The sequence below is a fragment of the Pyxicephalus adspersus genome, chromosome 1 (assembly GCF_032062135.1).
Source record: "Pyxicephalus adspersus chromosome 1, UCB_Pads_2.0, whole genome shotgun sequence".
Lineage (NCBI taxonomy): Eukaryota > Metazoa > Chordata > Amphibia > Anura > Pyxicephalidae > Pyxicephalus > Pyxicephalus adspersus.
This window is the reverse complement of record NC_092858.1, coordinates 151,986-175,661: the sequence shown is the minus strand read 5'-3', so window position 1 is coordinate 175,661 and position 23,676 is coordinate 151,986. Positions and strand designations below refer to the sequence as shown.

Genomic DNA, 23,676 nt, shown 5'->3' with positions numbered 1-23,676 from the left:
CAGAGACGATGGAAACTCTTCATAATGGGCACAGCGGGCGTACTAACTTTGGGAACTCTGGAAGCAGAACATCTTTTGTTGCCATTTGCCCCAGTGCAGGATTTCAGTTTTCACATCACATATAAGGACAACTAAATGGCGAATGGGGTATGATGTACTTTTTAGGGGATGGACAATGGTTATAAAGCCTTGATGTGTCCGCCCTAGACAGATCTATACCCAGAGGTCATGCAGAATAATAATGAAGAAAACCCAATTTAGGAGAACAATTCTGTGACCAACCCACTACTAATGAGCTAATATGGAGTGACAAACCTGACAAGGCTGCATGCAGTCATTGCAATACATCAGTTTTATTAGACATTCCCAACCTATAGCCTGACTTCTACTCATCTGTTGTAAGGCAACAACCTGCTAAAGGTAAACGCAATGACTGGCACTAAGAATAGAATATAGCTTGCCGTTATGTGATGAGAAGGAAAGATCTGGCTGTCACTTACCAGACTGAGCCAACCTGTCTTTGGATTTGTAGCACGGGACCTGCTCCACCCGGTTGCAGATTGATGTGACTTTATTATGTAACCTCTCCAACTCATAGCCCGAACATTCATTCTAGGAAATGAAAAGATAAGTCAACCTGTGCCTCGTTCACCCAGAACCCCAATTTTCATCCAAAGGTAATTTTATACATAGCTATCTTATCCTTCAGCCACTAGGGATCACCCATAACTTCATCCTTCCCTCAGACATTACTCCTAGCCTTACCTGTCTGATACTGTTCAGCATTTCTATGATCGTGATGTAGTCCAGGCAAACCTGTCCTGCCGTGTCCCAGCCCTGTATATGGATGGAGTTCTCAGGACGGGACAATTCGTCCAAGAAGCTGTGTAAGTAGGAGTAATTCTCATTTATGATGGCATCTGNAAGACAAATGAGACTTATCAGAGACTCCCCACTCTCTGAAACACACTCCTAGATAAATGTGGGTTTGTACCTGAAGCCAAGTGGTGGGAGACCAGTCTTTGACATTGGTTCCAGTGGCCAGCTTTCAGTAAATACATTGCCTCTTTGTGTTTGTCTCCTTCTCGTCTAGAGCGAATGGCTTTAGCCTCATGAATCCATTGCGCTGGAATGCAGAGCTTTTCAATCAGAAATTTCTCTTTGATGAGTGACTCCGGAGTCTCCTGCAGGACGCAGTGACGGTTAAGAAGCTCTCGTACAGCCGTTTCTCGTACACTAAAGAAAAGAAGGCCAAGCTTAGCAGTGCTGCTATTGAAGTTTGGGAAAGCAATGACATGATTATACTGAAAATGTATTTAAATTGTTGATGCGCAATCCTGGCTAAAATATGGGCCTAAGTTTCCTAGCACTGCCCAGTATTCTTTTTACATGAGGATCACCAGAGCCCAGGTAACCCTTGTAACAGAAGTAAAACAAAAAACCTAACCTTTCATTTTGCAGATCCGTTGATCCCTATGGATTTCCGTATTGGGTTACCGCGTCATTCTGGAATCCCTCATCGCATTGTGGAGAAGCGCCGGACACCGCCACATTCTTTTCTCATTCTGCCTAGCTTGTGATAGATGGGCACATGCATTGACGAAAAAGCCCCTTCTGCACATGCCTGAGATCGGGGATACGCAGAAGGAGCAGCCAGAAGCTTTCTGGGATACACCCCCCCCCCCAAAGGTCATTTTTATCTTCCATAAAAGGGTTGTCTATCCTATGTAAGGTAAGCTTTTTAGTTTAGGTCCCCTTTAACAAGAACTGTCCTAGTTTTTTGCTACTTGGTTCTATTGGTGAAGATTCTTATGTTTTCTGCCCCATGAGGTAAAGTGACATTGTACCACGGTAATACTGATATTGTCATTTCAACCTTTACCATACCATCCAACACAGAGGACAGAACTTACATGGGGTCGGTCACATGGAGCATGACAAAGATGGCCCAATCCCAGAGTCCCACATTCTCCAGCTGGGCAGCATAACTGGAATGCAGCAGTCCTTGGCTTTGTTCCGATAGGTGGGTGTAATTTAAGGCCTGCAACACCATCCATAGGTGCCAGCTGAGACGGTAGTCCAAAGGGTCAGAGGTAATACTTCGGGGGTCCAGAAGCTGGCGGAGATCGTAAGACCTACGGGGGGGGGGGGGGGCCATAAGATGGATTAGCAATTTATAAAGAGCACACACATGCACAAACCTCACCTAACACTAAGCTATGAATGTGAATTTAAAGACAGAACTTGTTATTATGTAGAGGGAGTGGGGAAAATATTAGAAACCCTATCATGACATACTGCTGTTCATGTGTTGCTGGGAATTGTCAGTTGGGTACAAACCAGACAGGAAATCAAACATCAATCATCTTCCAATGGGGAGCACTCTTATGAGAATTCCTCATATTCTAATTTGTAAAAGAAATTAGTAAAATATAAAAAGAATAAATCTTTAGCTTATGACCCCCACATAGAACTAATAGAGCCCAAAAAACAATTTACACTACATACAAGGCACAACTCACCTGTCACTGTACAGCTTAAGAAGATGGAAGCAAACATCTCTCTGGATGGACGGGGAGAAGGTTTCTGACTCCATACTGAGGTAAGTATCCTCTAAATATGAAGGCAGAGGATAGGACGCATAGCACTGTCCCTCATCTGACACCTAGGAGGAGGAATAGGTGAGTTAGCCTGGTTATCTGAGGATTAGCAGGAAGAAGAATCCTAATAATGGTCACAAGAGCCCCATGATCTCACAACATGAAAAGAAGTCCATTAGTCCTATTGATAGGCAGTTAGAAGAGTGTCAGCCCAGTAGAACCAGGAGACCACAAGCCTCAATCTGTGTTAATGCAGATTATCTACCTGAAAAGCCTCCTCGTATTTGTGCAGCGCCTGGGCTATGGAGGCGGTAGGTGGGAGCATGTACCACAGGTGAATAGCCAATGCTCTCTTCCAGTCTAGTTGTGAGCAGACATTGATGGTTCTCTTATCAGAGGATTGCCACACCTGAGGGAAGGAAAACCCACTTAGGATTTCAGTTTTATTTTATTGGTAAAGATGACAGTTTTCATCAATATCATTCAAACGTTTTGCATTCTATCCCACTAGTAGTGCTGACAAACGTAACATGGCTTCACAAACGTTTATCCACATTTCTTGCTGGAAACACAGGCAATCAAACCAATATTTCCCGTGCAGGTGACAACACAGATTCAGCATTTGAACCACACTGTTGCCACCTCCAATCCCAAGGATTGTTATCACCCCATTACAGCCCAGCCAACTTGCTGGGTTCAAATACTTTGTGAAACCACCCTGGAGCTGAGCTTGGACAGCCCCTCACAAGATAGGCCACAAATATTAGGGAGGATTGAAGTGACCAATATATGTAGGGAATCTAAACGGTAATGACTTAACTAGGCCGATTATTCTGTTGGTTTAGAGGATCAGCTTCGTGGTTATCACAAAAGGAAACCCTGACAGTTAACATCAGTACAACAGGCCAAATTCCCAAGATAATAATATCCAAAATATTTCAAATCTCTTTACCATGTATGTGAATGCCACAATCTCCATTTCTCTATGCATAAGCCTTTTACATTGATTTTAAATATCTGGCTGCCATTCTTTTCTTTGGTGCTGGCTCTCGAATGGCCGAAAACACATTAATTTCTTGTAAGGAAAGAGCGTCACCCCCAATTCCTCCCAACACCACAAAGGCATGATCAGCTGACAGAAGAGGAGGCTGTCATGTGTATAGAAGGATATAATAAAACCCTTTTATACATACACGAGGGTAAATGAGAAGACCCTGATCTGCAGGAGAACTTACTGCAGTGCCTGATAACAGCACATAAACCTTCAGCCTCTCCTCCTGGATGAATCGGTCCACCTGTTGCTTTTGCCAGTCCTCTAATTGCATGGTTATCAGTTCTTGCAGCTGCTGATTGCCCACGAGTTGTGACAACATCATGGAAAGCCGATGGTCACCTTTAAAAGACATATTACACAGTTATTAATAAACAGGATTTATATAGCGCCAACATTACAGCGCTGTACATTACACAGTTCAGAGAATGTTATTATATTCATATAATCCTCGTGAGAGGAGTGCAGGATCTGCCATTAGAATTTGATTGCTTCTCTAGTATTAGATTTATATAAATACACATTAAATGCTCACCAGATCTCTGTGCCAGGCGACAAGCTTCACTGATGCGGCAGCCGGTCAAATAGCTGAACACTGCTTCAATGGAACGTTCCTTTTGGTGCATTACCACCTCAGACTCGATGCGTTCGGCTGCTGTCTCAGCCAACCAATGGGAGAAGGCTTTTCTGCGTTCTAATCTCTCCACATACTCATTTGTTTCATCCAAGCTGGTCTCCAGGTCACGCAACTGGCCCCACAAGGCCTTGCACATGGTCCACGTTAAGTACCACTGTTTTATTACAGCTGTACAGGACAGAGAATTAGAACATTCACATAAGTACACCTCAATTTAGGGAACTTTATGCCTCAACAGTAGGTTCACAGACCCTCAGTAATGAGACAGCGTGGTCTCCAGCAGGAATGGGGGAAAATAAAAATCCCACGCATTAATGGGTGTGTTTTGCGCTGCAACAAGAGTCAGAGAATGGATGGCATCACCATGCACAAGTTTCAATGTGTACTATGGAAACACAGGTTTGATGGGGCTCTTTAATATAATTGATTTTAGCAGATTTTACCTAGTGTCAACTTTACTAAAGTTCACCAAAAACCTGCAAAAGGCTGTTTTCAGGTATTCTTCGTATTACGACCAGCTCCTCCGACTAGTACAAATTCACGCAATGTCTTCCTTGGGCTCCCTTAGTCTTCCTCCTCCTCATTCCTCTCATTCACATGTCACTGACTTGCTGGCACTATTGCAGACCGGATCTACCCTATGCTCCTCGCTTACCGACCATTTCATCTAATGACCAGGTCTCAGGAAAGGAACTTGGTCGTTAAGCAAAAAGCATCTGTACAGAAAAGGCCAGAACTTCCATTAAGGTCCATATTCAGCAAATGTAGGCTATAAAGGATGCTTCTTCAATGCAAACAATGCGTTTGTGATTATCCCCTCCTACATGTTATTCACTGCCTTCCCTTGATTACATGAAATGGCCAGTTCTATGTAATAGATGGCTCTAAGGTGCATAAAAAGTGACCAATACCTCGACAGCATAGAAAGTAAGCATGTTGCTGTAGCTTACATAAGAAAACCGGTTGATTTTAAGGGGTTTAAGATTGCCAAATCAAGCTTGTCAAATGCTTACTTCAAGCAGACAGAAATGAACCCCCCATGAGGTTAAAGTAAAAAATAATCCATCCTTTTATGAAAAGTGAACATTTTGGGGACAGACCCATTTTAAGTGCTTTAGAATAGTAAACATGAAATAACTGCAGTGTGTTTAAGACATAAAAATAAAAAAGTAAAATTACCCAGCTTTAGCTATTACTGAAAAAAACCCTGTACATCTTGAAGCCCACCAGAGCGGTTATTACCATCATAGCGTCTCATTACTTTCTATATTCCATAATACACACAAGTCTGTACAGTTCACTCACTTTCTAACTCTGAAGGCTCCCGAGACTCTTCATTAATCCAGCCGGCATAGTCATGAATAGCAGCAAAGCCAGGGTTAGGTACAAGAAGAGGACATGGCTCAGACTTTATGGTGCTGTTCTTCAGCTCAATCTCCAGCGGTATTAGATAAGACTGAAGATCTTTACCTTTCTCCTCCAAACTTAGCTTTTCCAGGTGAACTTTAAATGGAGAGTCAGCAAGCCTGAAGAAACAAAAAGACATCATGTTTGTAGCTTCCATCACACATAGTAGTTTTTTTGGGTTGGGATACCTGGTAGTGCAATGTTTAAGTCAGTGATTTTCAACCACTGTTCCGTGGCACACTAGTGTGCCATGAGAGATCTTTAGGTGTACCGTGGAAAATTATCCAATTATCATTGTCGAGTGCCTGTGCTGTAGTGACTGGCAGAGTAATGTAATACTCTTCCATGTCAGTGGGTGGCAGTAGGTAGCTCAAGCGCCTTGTTTATTTTTAGAGGTGAGAATTAGCTACAAAGTGTAATTTTGTAACACTTTTGATTTGTGGTGTGCCGCAGGATTTTTTTAATGTAAAAAATGTGCCGTGGCTCAAAAAAGGTTGAAAAACACTGGTTTAAGTCACTTTTAGCTGGTTGCATCACTTCTCACTTTTTTTTCCTTCTGCAAAAGGAAGATGATCCAGTTGTCAATTTGTGGAGAAAGCAACTGTAAGGCGAGGGTGGAAAGCAAAGATTTGTGGCAATATAGAGGCAGCTGTAAATAGAGGAATACAGGGCCACGGCCCTCGGCCAGCACAGAAGGGGAAATGGGAGCTGCAGTTGCTTTTCCTTACAAGAGAAGCATTTGAAAGGGAAGGGAGAAGGGTTAGGGATCTCTGGCGTTTTAGAACATGTGACTAACTTTGGTCCCTCTATGTCACTTTCACATTTTGCTTTGGCACAAACTTCCCCCCTTGGTATATGCCCTCAGACACTTTCCTGTAATAGGAGTCCACGTCCACCGTGCAAATCCCTGGCTCAGGGAAGTGGGCGGGCTGTTTCACAACACAACCCGCCCACTCTACCATCGCAGGCCCAGATCTGTGATGGCAGAGTGGGCGGGGTTATGGCATTATGATGTCACTATGGGGGAGTTTCCTCCCCTTTGAATGACAACCAGCTCCCCGCGCATGTGCGGTCAGAAGCCAGTAATTTTAGTGATGCACGGGATCAAAAAGGTTGGCGACCGCTGATATATGTGATGTAACACCCAGAATTCATCATGCAGAGCCTATAAATAGCCAAGCTTGAATGGACTAAAAATGTTGCTGCTGTTCCTATAAGCCCCGAGGTGTGTAATACATTGGCCCTCACCTCTGAGCATAGTGGGAGCAATATTTGTGTGATTTATACAAAAGTTTTGAAGCTACTGAAGTTCCAGCACTTGATTTTTTATATTCTACTGGTCTCCATGTAAACTTACGATTTGGCTGTGATTGGTTTGGGCAGAAAGCCGTAGTCCAAATTCTCAGATTTTTTTGTTTTCTCCATTGTGCTGTACTCGCTTATGACATCTCCACTGTGAATCAAGGTCCAGTTGGGCCCCCAGCCAACTCGGAAGGATCGTCCCATAAACAGACCCATGTCAATTAACATTTTGTCACGGCCAAAGCACACAGACTTCCCCAAAGGTACCATGCCTTGCTGTCTTCGGGTTCCCACTGTCTTCAGCTGTATATCTGGAGCAGGAGCAGGCATTAGAAAGGAGGGCGCAAGAAGGCCAAGACCAGGCCATGGGGCCCCTGTGGAAGCCAAAGATGGACTTTGAAAGCTGTGGCCCGGCTCACTCTGTTTTTGTAATGAGGACCCAGTGAAGCGGGACTGCAGAAGGCCTCCAACTGAAAAGAAAAGAAACACATGTACTTTAGAGCTGACAAAGATTCCATATATAAAAATTAAAGGTGCTATTTTCTAGGAGGTCAAGATGCAGGGCTAAAGTTTCAAACTGTGAGTACAAACTTCCAAGACCGCGTTGTATATCTGATCCAGAAGGTCTCACAGTGGCTTATAATTCCATATTACTCCTATATTCTATACAGAACAATGGACTCAATACAGCTATTTGGTACTGAATCCAATACAAAATGATTTGAATTTCCCGCCGATCCTCCCGCCTGCACCAACGTCAACGGGAAACCCAGTGATCGTCCCTGCAGTTCGCGGCTGAAGATCGGAGGAGGACGTGTCCCCAGGACCTGCGGGGACCAGCAGGACGCCGGGGGACAACAACGGAACAAGGTAAGTGTTATTTTTTTTTTTAAATATTTTAGGCGACCCCGAAAGTGACTGGAGAATAACACGAGTAACACTCAGGATTACTGCTGGGGGGTTAAACTCCCCACACTCCTCCATTGCAGCCAGCATCTCTTCCCAGTTCTCTTCTGGGTTTATATTGCCAACTACAGAAAGATTGGACACAAAACCATCAAGAAGCCAGCAACAAGTTGGTTATGTCCCCTTCACACCAAGTTTTAAATGAAACTAAGCAGTAAGAAAACATCAACCAAGGGAGGCTGCCAAGTTCCCATTTTCTCCATTATTGAGGGACACACATAGCCAACCACCAGAAATATGGGTAATACCTTGCAGGCCAGCATCAATCAAATGACCAAACCTCAAAACCTACAAATCTGAAAAACCAAATGTAACGGTATCAACCGTTGGCGACGTCTTTCCCCCTGGTCCGGGTGGCCCTGTAGTTACTCCAGCAACTCCCCAAGCTGAATTCCCCTAGTTGGGCAGCTCTTACAAGAGCTAGTAGTAATATAGCGGTTACCTACAACACGAGACACGGCTGCGAGTTGAGGGTGAAAAAGAAAGAACACTTTATTGATGCCACACTTGGTATTATATACAAGTCCCCATGCAAGGGGACCGCCCCTCTGGAGCTGATGGAGAACAAGGGGATACACACTGACCAATGGAAATAACGCCACAATCCGGGACACTCCCACCCGCCAATGGAAATACCGCCACAAACCGGGACACTCCCACCCACCAATGGAAAACACCCCACAATCTGGGACACTCCCACCCACCAATGGAAATAACCCCACAATCGGGGACACTCCCACCCACCAATGGAAATATCGCCACAATCCGGGACACTCCCACCCACCAATGGAAATAACCCCACAATCCGGGACACTCCCACCCACCAATGGAAATAACCCCACAATCCGGGACACTCCCACCCAATGTCTCCCTTCTGTCTGGGAGATAATTAGGTCAGACACCGGACGTAACCCACTCATCTCCAGACAGACAGAGGGCCTTTGTTACACCAATCCTGGTACTTAAAGCCCCAAGAAGCATCAACAGGTCGTATTGCAATAGGAAAAGATGGCTTCCAATGTCACAAGGTATAGGTGTGAGAAGTGTTCTGGCAATGCCACAAGGAAGGGGATAGCCCTGGAAGCTTAGGAACATTTAAGAGGGCCATCTAAAAAGAATCCGATTTCCAGAAGATGGGTATACAAGATACGTGCAGCCACCGGATACCAAAAGTTTCAGTTCCTGTCCTGCTGTGGGAATTCTCAGACTTCCAATGATTAGAATCGTAAGATTCCCCCCTCCCCACAACCTATTGCTATGGAATTGCACAAAAAGCATAAAAGGGTTAAACTAAGCAAACTCTGCATTCCAGGTGGGAGATGAAAACTCTAGCGCCCCAAGGTGTACACAAACCCAAACATCTTCTTTGCCCATTTAGGCATTATTTGTGGAAACTTGTCCAATCATTTTTATTTTCATTTGTTGGAATACTTGGAAACCTGGCAATCCATGCTGATTAGCAGCATATTCGTAGGAGATACAGCATAGCATTACCTAGAATTATGCACCATTTTCAGCCATAGCTCCATCCACCTGTAGGAGCATGGAATGCACAAAGAGCAATCCAGGAAAAAAAACAAATACACAGGAAATGCCCTACTTTATAAGATGTAATAGTAATGCCTACCTACTGGAAAGGGTAAAATCATAAACTAGGAAATGCTGATCCCATGGTGCTAATAAGTGATATCAGGCAAAAGTTTGGCATTCAGCACCATAGAATAACCTGGCATAATATAACCCGGTGGGGGAAAACATATAACACCCTTGGTGAATGGGTTGTAGTAACACTATACTACATTTACTTTGCCACGGCACCGTCAGACGCCAATCCCTTGTCTGGTATGGTCATCCACAAATGTCTTGTGCACTGATCTGGCAACACAAGCACCTAAAACCGGTCTGGTATATAAATTCTCTGTACAGGTGTTGGTAAATAACTGCAGACCAAGTGTAGGGATGGGGAAGACAAATGTCAGTTCTCTTGCAAACAAACAAAAGCATGCCAAGTCATAGAGCCGATTGGGGCCAGGCCTCCATTGCTTAGTACTTCTGTTATAGATGACTCAACCACTTATACAAAAACAAATCCTTCTCATTTGTTAGCAGGTTTCACAGTATTGAGTTATAGTCTAACAATTACTAGCCAAATAGTCCACCAATCTAACTGGTTGCTATGGGTTACCTCACTTTGCACTGGAAAGCACTGAGCATCGTGCACTTACCACTGGAAGTCCGCTGAGCCTGTGACGAGGGGTGGAGCAGTCGTGGAGATGGCATTTCCTGGGATGTCTCCAGTAAAGATGGAAAGTGATTAAAATGTGTTAGGAGGTCACTGCCACCATCTTCCTCCATCAGAAGAGACGCCTTCATCACCTGATTAATACAGCAAATCAAGAAATAATAGGAGGGGGATAAAGGCTTTCTACACAGTATACAGAGGTAAAAGACAAAAAGCTGATGGCACCCACGTTAGATTTTTTTGGAAATAGTTTGAAAATTGGTTGCATGTGAATATGGTTTCAGTTATCATTTCTCTCTATAATAGCCAATAACACTGAAATCTAGTATGTAGAAAAGAAGAATCCCAGCGACTTCTCTTTCCATGAAATTGACTTTCATCCCCCGCACCCGATTGGTGACTACAAACAGATGTAGACCAAGTAAACTGCTGCGTCTCTTCATGCTGTGAAAAGGAAACTGTAATCCAGCACCGTTCTAGCCGTCAGCCTTTTTATAGTGACTATGCTGGAGATCAGATTCAGGAAATCTCAGCAAATAAAGGTGGAGAGGTTTATTTCCAGATATTTATTACACAGGTAACTCACCTGTAGAGCGTGGGGGTTCACACCAAGAGAAGAGGCAATGTGTATGGAGGCCGAGACTGCTTCTTGCTCCTCGGCAATGTCAAAATCTTCCGCAGCCGCTTCCTTGTACTGCTCCTGAGTTACATCCACCATATCGCTGTCCAGTTCCAGGCCATGTGCCAGCTGTTCCAGTACTGGGCTCTGGGAAGAGGTAAAAGTCACACTTCTGCCACAGGAATGTTTTACCAGCATCGATAACAGCTGCTGTGGCTGTACAATTTCTATTGGATGCATATTATTAAAATTAGATTTTTGTATTTATTGAAAATTTTTTTTTTTTGTAGAGTGCTGAGGGTCACAGGAAATGTATTGAAAAAACATGTATTGCTTGCAGTAGCTATGTCTGTATCTTGACACAAACCAGTGCAGGTTTTAACTAAACCTACAGACCAAAAGGTTTATATCTGCTGCCCCAACCAGGACGCTGCTTCCTAAAATTCCCCCAAAAGAAGGTGACCAGGAGCTGCGGAGACGTACATGGCAGACAAACTTAGAATGAGAAATTGTGCACAGGACAACCCTCCAGGACTTGGAGAGGAACAACCAAAGTCCTCCTCACCAACAGGGTACAAAGGATGACAGAAAAGACTTCCATTATAAAATCAGATTCCAGGCAACTTGGTCTGAAAATGTAACACTTTCCCCTCATATTCACCCCCAAAGACACTAAACTGAAGTTTTCTGTGATTGCCAACAAGATTATTAGGAGCTTAAGTTCCCCTGGCCGAAGCCTCCTGCAGGTTCCATTGGAATGGCTGCATCTGAATAAAGTCCAATCTTTCCAATGACCCATTTACCAATAACCACTTTTAGAACCTAAAGAACCATATGACGTTTTACAGCCACAATGCAAATACAAATCTAATAAATACCTGCAGACATAGCAAAGGCCAGGCTGACCAACAGAAATAATCGATTTCCAAGGGCTCTACATTGACAACCCATCGCTCAACACCCAGCGTATCCAAATATCAATGTAATCAAATTTACTTTTTACTGCAATTTAAATCGACTGTAAAAGGAAATCCAACATTCCAGATCTGTATTGTGTGCACAACACATATAGTCACACAATATTACACTTTATATGCCATTCACATCACACTATACACCAAAAGAGCATTTATATAGCTGACATATACTGCAGTGCTGTACAGAGAACACTGAGCCAGTCCCATCAGTCTCTGTACAGAGGAGCTGACATCTTCTTCATCCGAGTCCTGCAGGCCATATTTCGAGAAGTGCTTTACCTGCCAACACAGAGGAGTGTTAAAGTTATCATCACACAACCTGCTAATATCATACACATAAAACAATGATAGGTTTGAATGTATTACCATAGCAGTTTATATATTAGGAGTATGGTACAACCCTACCATAGAATGATATACTCACCCTGAACACCCAGGATCCTGTTTCTGGACGATACTCCTTAAACTGAGCTCCCTGCTTGCGAGAAGCTGCCTCCAGCTTGCTTTTGTAGTTCATCTCTGCTAATTGCTCAGGGCTCTTAATCAGCTCTCGAGTGGTCTTATTAATTGGCCAAACTTCATTTAGAGTAACTTCAGCAGCCCTAGTTAGAGGAAAAAACATTTTGTTAAGATTTCCATTGCATTTGATGTTTTTTAGGTCATACAGTCAGCTTCAGGAAGACTAAACATAGGCAAACTAATTAAAAATAAAATAATTTCCAGATTGAGATAACCCCTCCTGTTAGCATATCTGTGTGTAGCAAGCAGTCCCAATACTATATTCAAGAAACACAAAACTGGAAGGATCCATGTCATACAAATTCAATGTGCCTATGGTTGAGCCTTGACACCATAAGCTTGAATAGTCTGTTTGACCACCTAGAAATGTCATGAAAGGGAGGCTGAGCACCCTTTAAGGGTCAAATCTGAAATAGACAATTACTTTACCTTTGCTTCTATTTCAGACTACTGTGTTGCCTACAGCAAAGCCGCGGGATTTTCCTGTGCCGTGTCCGGTAATTGAATAAAAGCTCTAAGCAGAGCATGAAAAGTCAGCGGTCCCTGTAATAAGACGGCACGGGCAGAGACTTGACCTTTTGAAAGTACTTAGGGCCATAGAGAAATGAATGGATCATTTCAACAGAATAACCTGGATGGGATTATTTACCAGAACAATTATCCAACATGGTAGGGACGAATAAGCTGGAGTTACAAGACAACGATTGGTAGAATCGTCCTCTTCCGTGTGCTTCATCCTACGTCACCCAACCCAGGCGCAAGATTGGGTGACGAAGAATGAAAAAAAAAATTGCCAAACTCATTGCGCATGTGATCGGCAAATTTTTCTCTTTGTGAGAAAAGGCTCCATGCATGTCGGGCATGCGCAGAAAGAGCACCAAAGAGCCTCCCGGAATGCCCGACAAAGGTATACTGGAAGCGGGTGGTGCTGCAACTTTATAAAACAAAAAAAAAAAATCTACTTTAAAAGGTTCCTGCCACAGTCCATAAATGTAATATCACAGCTAGAATGGAGTAGAGGGCAGAAGCACCCAGCAAGAACCAACCACCAGCAAAAACAGTGTTTTAATAGGGAATTAGAAGAAACTAACTTGTCTTGTTAAAGCCGAACACTTACAAATCCATGATCAGACTGGTCATTAGTGCAGAGGAACAGGCAATGTCTTTTCCACAAAAACCCCCCTACCTGCCCAATCGCTGCAGGTATCTATCTACAGAGCTCAGCTTTGGATGCTGGGATAGCGGACAATCCTAGCTTTGGCTGCTTGCCAGCCAATCAAGATGGCAGACTCCAGGAAGAAAATAAAGATGGCAGCGCAGAGTATCGTGGGTTTAATTCTGCTTTCAACATTCAAAGCCGTGTGCACTTTTACTGCCACCATTTCCTTATAGTAGAACTAAAACTCAAGTAAAATTATGAATATAGCAGAAGTGATAGCCTTTTTCCTGCAATAAAACTGTTCATAATCTTCTCTACACTGAGCTGATCATGAGACTCTCAGTACAAGCCATTATCAGCAATGGATCGAGGAAAGGGACGTTTATTTGTGAAAAGGTAGGCAGCTATATTATCACAGGAATGAAAGACTGTCCCTTCTGCAACACAGAACCTGACTGCTCTCCATTTTTTATTTTCAGGTTTAGTTTTTCTTTAACAACCATGACTGAATTCACTCTCACCCCCACCAAGGATCTGGATCCTTCTACCCGCTTGATAAAAAAAGGTCACTTATATAAAAGCATATATTTACTGTCTTGTGCCCATTGACCCAAAACGTTAACTCATTACAAAGGCGTCAGGTTTTTATTGCTGCCTGTACCCTAGTGAGATTTTTTAGGCCAAGGTCATCATATATATCACCCAGGTACTAACATTCCAAGATAGAATTCCTATCAGGAAAGACTTCTTTTCACTTCCTGTTAAGGGTCCAGACAGGAAGTGAAGGGAAAAGCTCCCCAGCTAAGTAAAATATCCCAAATTGTGTTCATACCCTACCTGAAAAAGCAGCTATTAGAATAATGCTATTGGCCTGCTAGCCAATATAGAAAATACAAAGTTTCCCATTAAGGCAAACTAAAGTCTTGTCATGAAACATTGCTGGTAGGTAGATTGCAGCAATAAAAGGTTCCTCTGCTCCCCCAGCAATGTGTGTGTATTAAGCCCTTGTACAGACAGATAGGTAATGGAGTCATAGCAGGAGTGACAGGAGAATGAAGGAGAGATGGATATACAGCTATACTCTGTTCTAGGAAGAGAATCAGCGAGAGGTACCCGGTTGTGCTCTCCTCCATAGGACAGTACAGTGGTCATTCACTGATCTGTCAGGTAACATTGGTGAATGACATTAAGGGAGTAGTGTACACATGCTAGAGTTTTGAATCATCTAGAGTCTGGAAGTAGCTTTAGGTGCCAGAATAAACATGTGTGTGCATGAAATAGGTCACCCTCAGTTTGCCAATGACACTGAACCGAGAATAATGGGCAAGGAGTTCAGGGGCAGTGATGGAGCAGTTGGATTGCAGTGATTAGAAATGGTTGCTTTGGCAGGCAAGTATACTGCACAATATGGTACATGCCTGGGGCACAAAGAGCGGCGTTCTGATGCAAAGGAAGTACAAAAAAAAAAAACCTTAAAAAGCAGCAATCCAATCTGCTCAATGAGGATCTTGAAAGACAAATACTCCCAACACCAACAGTCATTTCATATAAATACTAATGGTTTTTGGCAACCCAAAACAGTTATTCACACAAATAACAAATGAGTAGTCATCTTTACCTGTTTAGACCTTCTCCCACAGGTGGCTTGTTGGCGTCATCTGTGTATACAATCACCTCCTTACTGCGGATATGGACTATTTCATCAAGACTCATGTTGGTCAGGTTCACTGGTCCCTCAAAGAAAATGGACCCATAGCCTGAAACAAAATGAATGAAAATAACACACAATGTATGTGCAGCTCAGTGTACTATAAAAGGACAGGCAGGAATGTTTTTACAGAAGGGACAATACTCCCGCAATAACAATCCTGCGTGATATTCTGTTCTGTTTATCTTTTCTGCATTCTGTTCAGCTTTAACCCGATGACCAATTAGGAGAATAGTTATTCACTCAGAATGTAAAAACCTGCATAAACCTGTTTTGGTGAAAATATTTTAGATTTCTCATTCCTTTTTTCTTTAAGACGCGAAGCTAGGTGGACTACTATAGGCTGATCTCTGACTGTCTGCTTTGTTGTAGAACAGAATGTGTTAGCGAATGTGATCATTGCCGATTATATTTCTCCCTACTATATGTTAGATAGCGGACAATTCTGGGATCTCAAATGGATCTCTTAATTCTCAGAGAGCCCTCCTCATACAAGTGGGACAAGTAATAGAATTTGGTTCTCCAAAGTGTTGAGTGCAGGAGATGTTCTCATGGGGGTGCAGAGAAGCACAGAGGAATGGTGCTAGGTGCAATACACAAGGACTGAATGCACTGGCCACTCACCTTTCCGACCGATAGTGAAGCCATCAACAATGCACTCTCCGTTCTCATCCACCATGTTGCCCAGTTCTTCCATGGAGGGGATTGTGTAGTAACCCTCTCTGGTCAGAACTATGCCTGCAAAAGCAAATGTATGGTTAACATAGGGAGATTTCCAGACTATCCTTTAAGTGCAGAAACAATATTAACCTGCAGGGTGTGGTGGGGCATCATTTAGAATTTCTTCTTCATTAAGGGAGTTCTCATCCACGCTGACATCTAATCCACTCCTTAGACTGGGCCTCATGTTTAGAGCCAAGATGGTGTCATCCATGCTGTCCATGTGCTTCTCTTGGCTGGAGGAGAGAGGTTTGGATAATGGTGGAGGATAGAATGTTGACACCTCTTCATCATGCTCTGCTTCCACTCTGTGGTTTTCATTGGACCTTTAAAGGAAATAGACAATAGTGCCTAGATGTATAGCACAGGTTGTATGTGACAATATGTGGGACAAGAGTCATGGTCAGACTAAACCCTTACCTGTCTCTGGTCTCCATGTAACTATTGGGGGAGGTTGTCTCATCAGCTATATCTGCACTTGCAGGAGATAACAGGGAGCTAATGTTGGTGGTGCTCTTCAGAACCAGCTTCTTGATACTTTTCCTGTGGATAGAGAAACAACAAGTATGTAAAGTGTGAATTCTGTATAAGACAGTAATCGGCAGATTTATGCCACACCTCAGATATCAGATCCTTTACCTGATTGACACTGCCCACATTGCCTGTGGTTCTAATCCATCAGTGCAAGCAAAAGCCTGAGATAAGCTAAGAATGCCAGAAGACTACCATGTTGGGCCAGGCTAATGGCTCATTCAATTGCAAAGACATCCCTAAGCATTAATTTAGACAATATAGCAAAAAAATGAGCAGAGCAAAAAATAACTTGCCATTAAAGCTGTAGCCAAATTTGTATTCCATTGTTACCCATGTCCCCTTCATGAACATACTAATAAAATCTATTACATATCTAATGTTATAAAAACAGCAATAATACTGGGTATCCCTACTTCTCTAGCAGACAGATTATGGCAGAGGAGGGTGTTGCATATAGTTTCCTGCAAACAGAAAAATGTGTTGTGCACACAGTTCAGATAACTAAAAGAAGTGAAATCCAATGAATAGGAGAGGCAGGCCAGGAACGGGCAGGCCAGGAACGGGCAGGCCAGGAACGGGCAGGCCAGGAACGGGGTGCTAGATAATGCTGGACAACCTCCAGCCAGGACATAAGACAGGCTCTGATTTCACTGCACACTGTCAGCTTCTCAGTGTGCATTAGAAGTTGCAATATAATTTGCATACAACTGTGGGACTAAGGTAAGGCAAGAGATTAGAATTAAAGAGCAATAAAATCAAACTTTGCTAAGACAGGAAGTGAAGGGACTACATGGGACAGGGGAAGCATGTATACAGCTGCAGTGATAAAACCAGACAGCCCCCAAATGCTGAATTTTATAAACCCCACTAAAACTAGCAGAGAATTCTGTGTGTCTGATCAGATTTGCACACTTATCTCAAGTGGTATCAGAGGGCGATAATGTCATTAGGAGAGAAGGAGGACATCAATATTCGGGTTGAATCAGCAGGCAGGATTTGGCAAGCAGTAGTTGCATTCATTTGGGCATTGTAACAGTGACCTACAAGGTATATTACAGCCCAGATAAATGAATATCGCTAGTGGGTGGGCTTTACTAGATGAAAGCAATATCCTATTATTCATAATCCATTTAGAAGCAAACAGCAAGACATTAAATGATAGAAGTCCTTCCCACAAGCTCTCTGTCACTGTATACTAGGAGAAAGAAACCCAGTTACCATTTAAGATTATCAATCAGCTGGCTGGCAGAGTGATCACAAGACTGAAACAAATCCACTTACTTCGGCATGAAAGCTCCGCTTGTCATTAATGGTTCGTCGTCATCTAACCCATCGAAGAGCTGTGATTTAGTGGTCCCTGCATTGTTCAGTGCTTTAGGGCGCACCCTGGCTGCAGGGCGGGGGGTTAGCTTGTAATGGGTTGGTGTAGTAAGTGCTTTCTGGGCAGCTGGGTTGGTGGGCTTCAATCGCTGAAATAAAGTACAATACACCAAAATTAATTTTACTGCAAAAACTTCCTATTATCAAACCCAACATTAATTGAAGAGGATGACAGGTGCTCTTGCTTTACCCCTTTTATCCCAGGGCTCTTCTCACATCATAACCCCTACTTTAACTGGAAACATCAAACAATAGCTCAATGTTTGCAGACTACCCTGGCATATACATTTTTTCAGGGCAGAATTGGATGCACAGATTTATTTTTTCCACCAGTACAACAATTCTGTAATTTCCCACGGCCAGATATTCTACCAAACACATACTAACAAAGTCTGAAGACTTAAAGTATAACAAATGTGTGACTTTTCTGTAACAAAGCCAAACTGTAAGTTCAAGTGAACATTCATGCTTTTAAATTACAAGGCAAGCATCCCACTCTGTGATGAATCTTGCTACCTTTTATTTGGAAAGGTATCTTGTCCTTATAACTTCTCCATAGGCTTGTACAAGTCCATGGCAACATCACTGGCAATGGGACGATCATGGTAATGTCATATTAAGCAGTGAATTGCAGCCTTTCCTACCAGACTCAGGAAATGTGTCCAACAAAAAGCAGAATAGCAGAACCAGGTACAATATCAAGCTAATGTAACAAAGTAGGGGAACATTTTTTTTTACATATGTACGTCTTATCTAGACAACTCTCGGATGACCCTCAAGCCAAGGGTCAGGGTAAGCTTGGAATGCACTTTTTAGCAGTTTAAACATCATGTTCAGGGGGTTATGGCTTATTAACTCCCCGAAAAAGGTACTGTATACAATGTCAAGTATTTGCACAGCACCCTATCACAATGTCTCTGGTAAAGAGGGGCAGTGCCTAAACTCACCTCCTCTTTCTTCTTGGGGTCATCCATGATGTTTCTGAAGAGAGGAGAGTCTCCATATGGGGAGTAGGCCAGGGCATTGATCTGTTGTTGAAGAGCCAACTGTTGGGCGGCCGCTGCATTGGGATCACTGAGAGCTAGAAGGAGGAAATGAAGGCGATTAGTATGACACATATAAATCTCTGGCACAAATCACAAGGAGATCGGCAACGTTCCTCTGCACATGTTCAGCCTAAAACAACTGAAATATAGAACTTGGGGATCCAATGTAAAATTTTGTTCTAGTGTGCTCAATGATCTTATCACATTGGGGTCCAATGTCAGGACCTGATGTCAAGCACCCATCTGCAGTTTACTATGGGTTTAAAAGTCTGGAAATATTATGAAAAGAGGCATGAGCACAGTGTGGGTGGCGAGTCCTAACAATGACAATTCCACTTTTTATTGTTAAGGAAGCATACTTACCGACCGGGGCCTGAGCATTACCAAATCCTAAGCCACTGCTGGAGGTGTTAAATCCAGTAGCACCAAATGTGCCAGTACCAAGTGTGCCTAGTTTTGGCTGGGTATTTCCAAACAGGGAGGTCTGTCCTGTATTTAAAGCTGAAAGAGAAAACAGATGATGATTAACACAAATCTGATCGCATTGACAAGACAATTTAAAGGATTAGGCAATTTTCCGTGCCCCTGAAGTAGTGAAGGGCAATGATATAAGAAGCCATTTAATAGTGTTACTGAATGGCTTTCCCACAGAAATATACAGGGTAATCAGACAGAGTAGTAACTGACACAAGGAATCACTATCTCCACAACTACTAATTCAGAGCAGTTTAGGCCAGGGGTCTGCAACCTGCGGCTCTGCAGCCTCCTTGTTGTGGCTCCCTTCGGCTGCCGCGGGGAGATCTCTGATGGGGGATTCCCTTCCTCCCAAGACACTGCGGAGGAGGGGGATTCCCTATCCGGTGTTCTAATGAAAAAAAATCTACCAGTGAAATAAATCTACCACGGGGCGTGTACAAATGGGTGTGTACAATGACATCCCCCTCCTTTGAACCCCAATTCCTCTGGAATGGGGAGATGTACAAAACCAAAAATGTAGGTGCAAGTGGGGGACACCTGTGACTAACACCCCCTAAAATTTAATTGTTAGGCTATCCTCAGAACCTAAAGAACTCTGCCCATCAAAAAAATCTACCGTTACACATTGCTGGAGGCACCTGAACCCCAATTTCTCTGGAACAGGAAGGGGGTACAGGTGAACAAAATTAGACGTGCAAGTGGGGGACACCTGTGGCTAACACCTCCTAAAAACTCCACCCATCAAAAAAACCCTACCCTGTTACACATTGTTGGAGGCTTCTAGCACCTAAACCCCAATTTACCTGGAAACCGGGGTACAGGTGAAAACAATTTGAGGTGCAAGTACGGGACACCTGTGGCTAACACCTCCTAAAAACTCCACCCATCAAAAAAATCTACCCTGTTACACATTGCTGGAGGCTTCTAGCACCCGAACCCCAATTACTCAAGATTGGGGGGTACAGGTGAACAAAATTAAAGCTGCGAATGAGGGACACCTGTGGCTAACACCCCTTAAAATTTCATCACTAAGGCATCGTCAGAACATAAAGAACTCTGCCCATCAAAAAAATCTTCCCTGTTAGGTTAGAAGCCTCCAGCTAATGTAACAGGATGATACGTTAGAAGCTGGAGGCTTCTAGGGGCATAGTTCAGTGTTTAATTTATTTCAAAGTAGGCCTACACATGCACACTTGTTGTAACAGGTAAAATTAAAAAAATATTCAAACTTTTAAAAGTTTATAAACTGTGTTATGTTTTGCGGCTCCAGACTATTTTTCTTTAGTGGAAGAGGAGGCAAAATGGCTCTTTTGATAGTAAAGGTTGCTGACCCCTGGTTTAGGCACACTTATCACCGCTATATAAATATGGAAAGTTTTCCTAAAACAAAAAGACAAAAAAAACAAAAACCCATTAGGGCATGAAATAAAGCAGAACTAAACCCCACTATACTAACTTGACCCATTCTGTCACTGGGTGCCTTGGTCTTCTTCCAGCTTGAGATTTTAGGCAACTTGATTGGCTGCGCCTGGGTGACTTAACTACTGGAAACATGTGTGGGAGTTTTTAAAGCGCAAAGGAAGCCTGGATGGCTGGGTATTCGGGCAACAAATGCTTGTGCACCTCAGCATTTCTCACAGTTCTCTAAAGCAATCAGGCAAATAAGAAAGTTTACTGTGTAAGGGGCCTTGCTTATCCCTTTCTACAATAATCCCATCTGATCCAACATTAAAAGTGGAATATTCGTTCCCCTTTATTAGGGTAAAGCAGTACAATGCAGGCAACACCAAGGTTACCACCCCAAGACATTCATTCCATAAGTTCAGATAGCACAGAATGCATGACCATACCACCTGCCCATCATTATTGGCCCAGTACTATGAAAGCTAACCCGATTAGCCAACAGGATCTGACAGGAGATTAGCGTGGGTTTTCAATATCCAACTTTAACACAAATGTATTCTATAACGCCATCTTCATTGCAAAGTCACGGCACACACATACTACTACTACTACTACTCCTCCTCACATACTAAAAAGTGTGTGATGACACTGCCAGCTTCATTAATGTCACTGCTCTGAATTGCTCCACCTTCTCACTAATTATATCTGACCTGATCCAACAAAAAAAAGCTGCCTATCCCTGCTGACAGTTTTGCTTTACTTTACATGTACGTCCTACATATAGACAAGCTATTAGGAATAAACTCACCAGGTCCAAATCCTGTGCCTAGCCCTGTACCTAGGGCCCCAGGTGTGGTCTTGTTGCCAAAAAGGCTGGTTCCTGAGGTGTTGGATCCAAATCCTGCAAAGCAAATAAAAAATGACTAAGGCTTAAAAATTGGGAAAGTACAGACCAGAGAACCACAGACAGTTCTGGGTCCTTGCAGGAGCAACAGAGAACGGCACAAATTTGGGACTTGGAGAAACTATGGTGGATATTTAATTGTTGAAAAAATTGCGCACACATTTAAAGATTTTACCCTAACCACTATACCTATTTGGACTATATTAAAACTTTCCACAAAATGAAAACTTATAGATTGTGACAAGCAAATATATTAAAATTAGAACTAATGTTGGAGTGCTTTTATGATTTTAACACACATTTTTTATTCAATTATTCTGAATAATAAATGATATACAATTCTGTGTGTGAAAATGCCAAGATCAATACTTGGTGACTGGACGGCCTTCAAACCCGAATTGTTTCTTCTAGGTAAACTCAGGGATTTAGTAGGATTAAAGTCATTATTACCCAGCACACAAGTTCTAATGAACATCATTTCCATATGTAGGTTGTAACACAGAACTGAATCAAAAACAGGTCTGTATGAGGCTGAAATCTGTGTAAGGAACAGCCAAACCCTGCTACCAAGGTGAGGAAGTTTCATGGCATAGGTCACACACCATGGCCAGACTGAGCCCACAACACGACAAGATAATAATAATAATAATAATAATAATAATAATAAATAAGACAATATTTATACCACATTAGCAAGGATTTCAAAGCAGGCAATAGTGGACTCCATGCAGGTTTGGGGACGCATTACTACAAATGGAGTCAGGGATTTGGTCAGGATTAATGCCAAGAAATACAAGCTAATATTTTTCTATCATGCAATATCAGAAGAGAGGCATCGGAATTGCCCCAAATTTATTTTACAGTAGGGTAATGACCCCAAACATACAGCCAATGTAATTAGGATCCATCTTCAGCATAAAGAAGAACAACGAGTCCCGGAAGTGATAGATGAACAGCACATGGTTTCTTTAGTATTACAAGATGATTAGAACAACATGTCCAGTTCCTTTCAAAAAGTGTAAGCAAGCAAACCTAGAAGAACGAATGCCATTTTCTGGTCTATTGGATCTATTATCTGTCAACTCACTTAACTTATAACATTCTGTAAAAGAAATTTTAATTTGCAGCATTTATTACCACCTATCTAAACTTTTGCACATTATGTGAGTCACAAGACTTATTACAATAACAAAATGCTGTGTTATTTACATCTTGCCTGGAACAACTTAAAGAATAATACTGATAGACCATAACTGAAAACATGGGCACTGAGCCCAAAGTTTTTTTTTACCTGGCCAGGGCTTTATTGGGTCCAACTAATTATACTGTAATAAAAGAACATGAAACATGAATTCCCAAAACCTAAGCAGCAGGACCTCAGCAGGGTTAATGTTTGGCACACAGAAATAGTATACAGCCAATAACTGGGCCCATCCTGGGACAACAGGTATACAACCCACAAATAATTAAACAAAAATGTGAAACTTTATTTCCTCCTTACCACCAAAAAGGCTGCCAGTGGATGTGCCAAATGCTGGTGCACTGGTAGTTGTTGTCCCAAAAGCAGCAGGTTTGCTATTGTTGAACAGGTTCTGAAAGTGAAGAGATTGTGGATCTGTCAGACACAAAGCTTAAGTCCTTTGTGAACAGACACAAATGGTCAGCGTCTAGTACAGTGAAATACATGCGGTCAAGCAATTTAGTGCAACAGGACAGCCTACATTTTGCATAACAGACCAGTGGAAGAAGTCTCCATGGTGGACAGCATTGTAAAGACTGGTGCAGAAAGAAGAGAAATTAAACAATGAACTATAGAGCTCTGCCTGTAGCTTGTTTTAAAGGAAGCCAGAGACAAAGAGGTCCCACACATGTAGTCAACGTCCCAATAAAACCACGGAAATGAATCAACCACTCTTAAAGGATGGCAGTTATTCTACCATTAAAATGATAAATGTAAACTACCGTATTTTTCGGACCATAAGACGCACTTTTTTTCCCCCAGAAGTGGGGGGAAAAAGTCCCTG

General features: G+C 42.6%; 1 protein-coding gene across 1 annotated transcript in view; it reads right to left on the bottom strand.

The window, feature by feature from the left end:
- Positions 1 to 23,676, bottom strand: part of NUP98 (nucleoporin 98 and 96 precursor) — a 35,354-nt gene that overhangs the window by 2,621 nt on the left and 9,057 nt on the right. Inside the window, exons 10-32 of the mRNA XM_072398540.1 lie at positions 23,154 to 23,244; positions 21,557 to 21,649; positions 19,231 to 19,368; positions 18,769 to 18,902; positions 17,723 to 17,910; positions 16,328 to 16,450; positions 15,998 to 16,233; positions 15,812 to 15,925; positions 15,098 to 15,236; positions 12,226 to 12,403; positions 12,021 to 12,080; positions 10,792 to 11,082; positions 10,189 to 10,339; positions 7,053 to 7,467; positions 5,594 to 5,814; positions 4,187 to 4,456; positions 3,836 to 3,993; positions 2,866 to 3,009; positions 2,523 to 2,665; positions 1,914 to 2,135; positions 995 to 1,236; positions 766 to 920; positions 501 to 612 (exon numbers count right to left, since the gene is read on the bottom strand). Of these exons, the coding sequence (XP_072254641.1) occupies positions 501 to 612; positions 766 to 920; positions 995 to 1,236; positions 1,914 to 2,135; positions 2,523 to 2,665; positions 2,866 to 3,009; positions 3,836 to 3,993; positions 4,187 to 4,456; positions 5,594 to 5,814; positions 7,053 to 7,467; positions 10,189 to 10,339; positions 10,792 to 11,082; positions 12,021 to 12,080; positions 12,226 to 12,403; positions 15,098 to 15,236; positions 15,812 to 15,925; positions 15,998 to 16,233; positions 16,328 to 16,450; positions 17,723 to 17,910; positions 18,769 to 18,902; positions 19,231 to 19,368; positions 21,557 to 21,649; positions 23,154 to 23,244 (4,018 nt within the window). The remainder of the gene's footprint in view (positions 1 to 500; positions 613 to 765; positions 921 to 994; positions 1,237 to 1,913; positions 2,136 to 2,522; positions 2,666 to 2,865; positions 3,010 to 3,835; positions 3,994 to 4,186; positions 4,457 to 5,593; positions 5,815 to 7,052; positions 7,468 to 10,188; positions 10,340 to 10,791; positions 11,083 to 12,020; positions 12,081 to 12,225; positions 12,404 to 15,097; positions 15,237 to 15,811; positions 15,926 to 15,997; positions 16,234 to 16,327; positions 16,451 to 17,722; positions 17,911 to 18,768; positions 18,903 to 19,230; positions 19,369 to 21,556; positions 21,650 to 23,153; positions 23,245 to 23,676) is intronic.